Source organism: Octopus bimaculoides, chromosome 7 (genome assembly GCF_001194135.2).
Source record: "Octopus bimaculoides isolate UCB-OBI-ISO-001 chromosome 7, ASM119413v2, whole genome shotgun sequence".
NCBI lineage: Eukaryota > Metazoa > Mollusca > Cephalopoda > Octopoda > Octopodidae > Octopus > Octopus bimaculoides.
The window spans coordinates 18,392,458-18,399,591 of record NC_068987.1 but is presented as its reverse complement, the minus strand read 5'-3'; the positions used below and the strand labels follow the sequence as shown (position 1 = coordinate 18,399,591).

At 39.2% G+C, this 7,134-nt stretch overlaps 1 protein-coding gene across 5 annotated transcripts in view; it reads right to left on the bottom strand.

Annotated features, from left to right (window-relative positions):
- Positions 1-581: 581 nt before the first annotated feature.
- LOC106876806 (uncharacterized) overlaps positions 582-7,134 on the bottom strand; it is a 119,250-nt gene continuing 112,697 nt past the window's right edge. For all 5 annotated transcript variants that reach the window (XM_052969292.1, XM_052969293.1, XM_014925516.2 and 2 more), the window contains 3 exons: positions 4,411-4,470; positions 2,838-2,986; positions 582-1,320 (listed from right to left, as the gene is read on the bottom strand). In XM_052969292.1, coding sequence (XP_052825252.1) covers positions 648-1,320; positions 2,838-2,986; positions 4,411-4,470 — 882 coding nt within the window. In that variant the 3' untranslated portion in view covers positions 582-647. The remainder of the gene's footprint in view (positions 1,321-2,837; positions 2,987-4,410; positions 4,471-7,134) is intronic.

The following is a 7,134-nucleotide window of genomic DNA, read 5'->3' as shown; positions in this document are numbered from 1 at the left end:
CACAGAACAAATGCACCTAGAATTTCAGACAGTTATATACACAAATGCAAATTTGTACAAATAATGTCTGCACACCAATGTATGTATATATCATCATCATCATCATTGTTTAATGTCTGCCTTATATATATGTGTGTGTGTGTGTGAGTGTGTATCTCCACAGTTTTATAGCATCCAGATTATTCTAAAGTTTAGTAGCATTTTTGCTCGGAATATTTAATAAACATGCTAATGTATGTATGTAGTTATGTAGATGTATGAATGTGTGTGTGTGTGTGTGTGTGTCAATTTACAAATGTATGTGTTGAGGTAGGAGTGTGTGTGTGCATGTAAAGTGTGTGTAGATGCATGAATGTGCATGTCAATATGTATGTTGAAGAAGTGTGTGTGTGTGTGTAAAAGGTGGTGGTGATTATATGATAGTGTTAGTGGGAATGTGTGTTGGTGGTGGTTGTATTTCTGCCGTTATGTTAGATTTAATCAAGGGAGAGCGGGAGAAGGAGGGACGGAAGGAGGAAAGAGGGGGAGGAAGAAGAAAAATAAAGAACAACAACAACAACAACAACAACAACAACATCAACAACAGGAAACTTAAATCTTTCTTCCCCATGTCATTCACATTACGAGTTAACTATTAACCGTTCCGTTCACTTAATTCTTGATCGACTTGGAGTACTATTGGCCTCAAGAGACTGCCATTCATCATCACTATCCTGAGCCCACACCTCATTGTCCCAGCCAAAATTGTCCTGAGCTGTGCTCGTATCGGAACCAAGGTCCACCAGATTACCAACGAGTGGTTCATTCTGTTTGACACTGAAGTCATTATTCCAGTCGGAGGCTTCGTAACAGCCCGGGACTGCAGCAGCAGAAGCAGTGGGGTTTTTGGGGATCTTATTTTGCTGTGGTTTTGTCAACGGGGTTGTCTTTTTCTTGCTACTCAAAGCTGGGCTTTCTAGAGTGGAAGCTGACTTGGTCGACGAAGCAGGTGAGGTGGAGCCCTTTGTGCCACCCATTTGCCAATCGTCCCAATCGGAAATAAAATCTGACTTCTTGGACGGCGTTTTACTGGCCCCTGTTTTCGGGCTGTCATTATCCAGCTGCCCAGCGTTCAGCCATTTCTCCAGCTCGTTCATCTCATTCTTTTTTGCAGCAGCATTAACTGCAGGGTTGTCTTGTGAAATGTCTGTTAGAGGGCTTTGGGCCTTTGTGCTGCCACTATTGCTGCTAACATTGCTTTCTCCGGGATGCCAGTCTCCAGCGCCCCAGCTTCCCCAAGAATCTTCATCATCTGACAACAACCGGTTCTTGCTGGGATCCCTAGAAAATAGAAAATAAAAAAAAAAATATTAGAAATTATTATTTCCCTTGTATATACTCTTTTACTTGTTTCAGTCATTTGACTGCGGCCATGCTGGAGCACCGCCTTTAGTCGAGAAAATCGACCCCAGGACATATTCTTTGTAAGCCTAGTACTTATTCTATCGGTCTCTTTTTGCCGAACTGCTAAGTTACGGGGACATAAACTCACCAGCATCGGTTGTCAAGCGATGTTGGGGGGACAACCACAGGCACACAAACATATACACACACATATATATATACATATATATATATATATATATATATACACATACATATATACGACGGGCTTCTTTCAGTTTCCGTCTACCAAATCCACTCACAAGGCTTTGGTCGGCCCGATGCTATAGTAGAAGACACTTGCCCAAGGTGCCATGCAGTGGGACTGAACTCGGAACCATGTGGTTAGTAAGCAAGATACTTACCACACAGCCTAATTGATATTAGACATTATAATCCTATGAGTTTAACCAATCATATGATGGATAACTTTAAGTATACTTTTGCCATCATGGGTAATACCAGGAAAATACAGCATACATGCAATAATTATGATTTAACTTTGTGAGGGCACATGGCTTTGTGGCTAGGGTGTTTGTTTCACAATTGTAAGGTCATGAGTTTGATTCCCAGTGGCACATTGTGTCCTTGAGCAAGACACTTTATTTCATGTTGCTCCAGTCCACTCAGTTGGCAAAAATGAGTTGGACATGTACTTCAAAGAGAGAGAGAGAGAGAGAGAGAGAGAGAAAGAGAGAGAAAGGGAGTACTAAGTGCCTTTTTTTGTGGAACTTCCACAACTGAGATCACTAAGTAACTTGCTAAACAAAAAAAGCTCCCTTGATTGAACGGAGGTGTGATAGAGAGAGAGGTAGAGCGGAGAGTAGAGAAGGTTGTGAATACATATTCCACACAACTAAATGGTCATCTCAAACTACATTTACAAAGAAGATAATTTGCATTGGCGAATAACAAAGCTGCAGTATATTAAATTACAGTTATGTGCAAATATTGCTGTAGAGTCATTTAAAACTAATTTTTAATTCAGTTTTTTTTTAAACAAAGGCTACAAACGTTATATGCAGGTATGGCCAGTGGGCACAGGTAGGGTTATGTGGTTAAGAAAGCTTGTTCAGCAGCCATGTGGTTTCAGGTTCAGTCCCACTGCAGGGAAACTTGAGCAAGTGTTTTCTACTACAGTCCCAGACTGACCAATACTTTGTGAGTGAATTTGGTAGATCGAAACCACATAAAGGCTTACTGTGTATTTGTGTTTTTGTTGTCGCACACCATATTACTTGACAACTGGTATTGGTTTGTTTATGTTCCTACATTTAAGAGATCGATACAATAAGTACAAGATCTCAAAACAATAAGTACTGGGGTTAATTTCTTCCACTAACCCCTTCAAGGTGGTGTCCAGTATGGCCACAGTCCAATGACTAAAACAAACTAAAGACAAAAAGCTGACTTACTTTCCCTTTGTTGGTGATCCATTTCCTCCACCCAGGAGCGACGTTTTTTCTCCGGGGCTGGTGTCAGCAGTAGCAAGAGTAGTTTTTGGTTCTCCACCCCAAAGTGATGAAGACAAACCCTGCCAGCCTTTAGCGCTAGCTGAAGACAACTGAAAGACATAGATTGTATATAAATCAGGCATACATAAACAATAGACAACAAATCAACATTAATATTGGTTTCAAATTTTGGCACAAACCCAGGAGTGTTCAACTGGTACTTATTTTACTGACTCCAAAATGAAAGGCAAAGTCAACTTCAGTGATATTAATAACAGATAACGGCAGTGAGCTGGCTGGACTGTTAGCATGCCTGGCAAAATATGTAAACACTACAAAATCAGCACTCCTGCTTACTGGTACGAACATCATTCTGAGCCAGTTAAAAAGGTAAAAAAATGCCACTATCCGCAGGGATTTTCCAGTCAACACTGACAGAATGATCCAGGCTAATTGACCAGACATAATTATTAAAGACAGAGAAGAAAATACTTCCCTGGATATGATATTAAGCTGTGGGGTAGTCATATTGGGAATCTCTAATCATAAGTTTGCTCAGTCAACTATGACCTTGGCCTAAACAACAACGATAATGGATATTTTGAAGAAAAATACAGTGAAATTTAATTGACCCCCCACCCCCACCCCAGTACCTGACAAGGGGCCACAGAAGGGTTACTAACCCTTTTACAGTGGAAGTCAGATATATCCATTCAGATATATCCTTAACCGCATGAAACATTTCTATATATATATATATCAAACTTTTGTTGAAGAATGTCATGTTTGAAACTATTTTTTGTTGAGACATGTCAAATTTATTGAGGCAACATAACTTGCAGAGAATACCAATTCTAAATGTTTTGGTAGATATTTAACATCATTACTGAAATACCTATGAAATTTAATTTCACAGTTAAAAGTTTAAGGGCAAAATTGACCATGCTGTGATTTCATGATATTTGTCACCTACAGCATTGGAATATTTTTATCTGTAACGTTAGAATAGAAACAAATTATTAACAACAAGAGCACTCAGAAAGCGCAAACCTCCACCAAAGCAACACCAACGCCTTCTCAACGATTAGTCAGAGATGATTTTTAAAATGAGAATATCTGAAATAAACTCAACTGCTCTCACAAGTGAGAATACTAAAAATGAACCTGATCGCTCTCAAAAATTAAGTTAAAAAAACAGGAAAAAAATCCAGAATCCTTGTCCAGTACCAGATTGATCTAAAAATCTAATCAGTACGTGCCAGTCACAAATCTTGTCCATGAACAAACAAACAAACAAATACGACTGAAAACAATACCTCTGCCTTTGCTAAGGTGGAGGTAAAAATATAAAAAAACATAAAAATACAAATCAAAATCAAAATAGAGACTTTGTGTATGTGTGTACGTGTGTGTGTGTATAAGCACGTGAGTGTGCATGTGTGTGTGCATGAATGTGCATGTGTATGTGCGTGCATGTGTACACGTGTATGTGTGCTTTTTATTTACAGGGAGTGAGGAGGGTGGCTGGACATACCTTGAAAGCAAAACCGCTCATGGAGGAGCCGACGTCATTCAGCAGTGTGCCCTCTTTCACCTGAAATGCAAAACAAACCACGCTAACATTAGTTGTCTCTCCCCCAACACAAAAAAATTTCACAAAAAACACAAACTCACACTCCAGATCACCCTTGGAAAGCGAGAGGTATATATCTCACTGTATAAATCAAATGGTTACATGCACCTTGCTAGATAGGACATTAGCTTATGTGTATTGTAATATTTTTTAAGGTATATATCTCACCTTGTGGAGGGGCATGGCCTGGAGGCTAGGCCATCCCACTCATGATTAATGGATTGTGGGTTTGATTTCCAGACTGGACGGCACATTGTGCTCTTGAGCAAAACACTTCATCGCTCCAGTCTCCCTTTTGATCAGGGGAGAATGTTGACCTGTTTGCCTAGCCAGCAGGGTATCATTATTCGAACGCTAAGATGATGCAAAACACATTCTGACCAGTGGTGTATAACAACATCTGATAGCCTGGTTGGTCATGTGATCATGTGGCATCTCACCGTAAAAATGAAGTTGAAATGGTGACATGCACCTTGCTTGATGGGACATTAGTTTATATAACATGTAATAAATTTATATAAGATTTAGTCTATCTTGCATGTTTCTTTAAGTAACATACTAATGATCTTCTAACAAAAAATTATTTATAAAAATAGTAAAAAAATTATTTACACAACTAATTTTAGATCATGTGATTGGCAGGCACCAGTGTAATTGTTAATGGAGTCACTCAGCAAGTGCCAGGCACATGGTTCCAAATCTATTACTGAATCTCTTTCTCAAAGCAAAGTGGCATTCATAAATGTCTAAAATCTAAAAAATGGCAATTATCTAATTTATCTAATTCATTAACTAACTGTTATATTTATTTGGTTTGATTTTTGTTCATCAGCTCAGAGTATAACAATAATAGACCTCTCTACTATAGGCACAAGGCCTGAAATTTTTGGGTGAGGAAGGCTAGTCGATTACATCAACCCCAGTGTGTAACTGGTACTTATTTCATTGACCCCAAAAGGATGAAAGGCAAAGTTGACCGTGGTGGAATTTGAACTCAGAACATAGCAATAGGCAAAATACTGCTAAGCATTTTGTCCGGTGTGCTAACGATTCTGCCAGCCTGCCACCTAATAATAATAAGAAGAAGAATGCAGTTTTCCTGTTTGGTAAGGTTAAACGTTGAGACAGGGACATAGTTTCAATACCTTGGTGAGGTGAATTTGCATAAGAAAAATTTATGTCACACTTTCTTTCTCTACCTCTTCCAAAGTACAAGGCCTTTGTATCTAGTCAAAGTCTGTCTGTCTGTCTGTCTCTTTTTTCATCTGTTTAGTCAGGAGAGAAGGTGATGCCCATGACCATGCATAGAACTTTGAAGACAAGTGGGAAGGGAAGGAGGGAAGATATCCTTAAACTTCAAACCTGGCTAAAATCACTGCAACAATGTGGACACTGTTAAAGACACCCGAGGTGTGGAGTATCAACCAGAACAAATTAAACCTACTGCTCAGGTAGGCAAGGGTTGGGGGAACCATAGTAGAATTTAAATTCAGAATGCCAGAAACCAGAACAAATGCCACAAGACATTTGGTCCAACATTCTTACATTTCCATCAATCCACTGTTCTGGATCAATACATTTTTTTTCTTATTGATTCTCAAATGATGAAAGGCATAATTGACCTTGGTAGGATTTGAACTCAGAACACAAGGATTCGGAACAAAGGAACAAATACTTTGAGGTATTGTATCTGACACTCTAATAGCTTTGCCAATTCACTGGATGTGATTTCATTTTAAACTATCCTATACAAACTGAAAGCATCAAAGTGAAACGATTGTGAAACATCAGGAATATTTCGTGGCCCTCCACACTACTGAGATATCTTGTAAGGAAGATTGAGAGTGATTAGGAATGCGTTTGTTAGTTGAGCGAATGAAATATTTGAAGCCAAAGCAAGTTTCTTGTCCCTGGAATACAATCTGAATAAAGAATCAGTTAATTTGACTTTATGGAAACAGACAGCTTTGAGAAAAGAGGGAGAGTCATGTACATATATATATATATATATATATATACACACACACACATACCTAGATTTACGTGTGTGCGTGTGTATGGAAAGGGGAGAGAGAAAAGAGAAGAGTAATGGAATGAGGGGATAAGTCAGAGGAGTGAGAGGAAAAGAAAATGAAGAGCAAAAAAGAAAACAAAGAACAATGAAAGAAGGTGTAAGTCTGAGAGAGGGAGAGAGAGAGAGAGAGAGAGGGGGAGAGAGAGGGAGGGAGAGAGGGAGGGAGGGACAGAGAATGTGATATATGCAAGTGTATGTATGTGTGTGTGTGGGTGGGTGTGGGGTGCGTGTGTAGGTGTGAATGTGTGTATGTTATGAGAGTGAGTTTATGTGAAAGAGAGATAGAGGGAGTATGTAATATATGCACGTGTGTGTGTGTGTGTATGTGTGAGTTTATATGAGAGAGAGAGACTAAGAAAAGGGAAGGGAGATGGTAAAAGAAAGACAGAAGTGTGTGTGTTTCTGTTACAGAGAATGAGAAAAAGAAGAGACCAATAGCAAAGAAGTGGGCGAGAGAATATGAGAATACAGTTATTCCACTGAACTCTAACCTTTCCTCCCCCACACCACCTCATGGTTGTGATAAGAGTGTATGAAACCAAACAGATCCC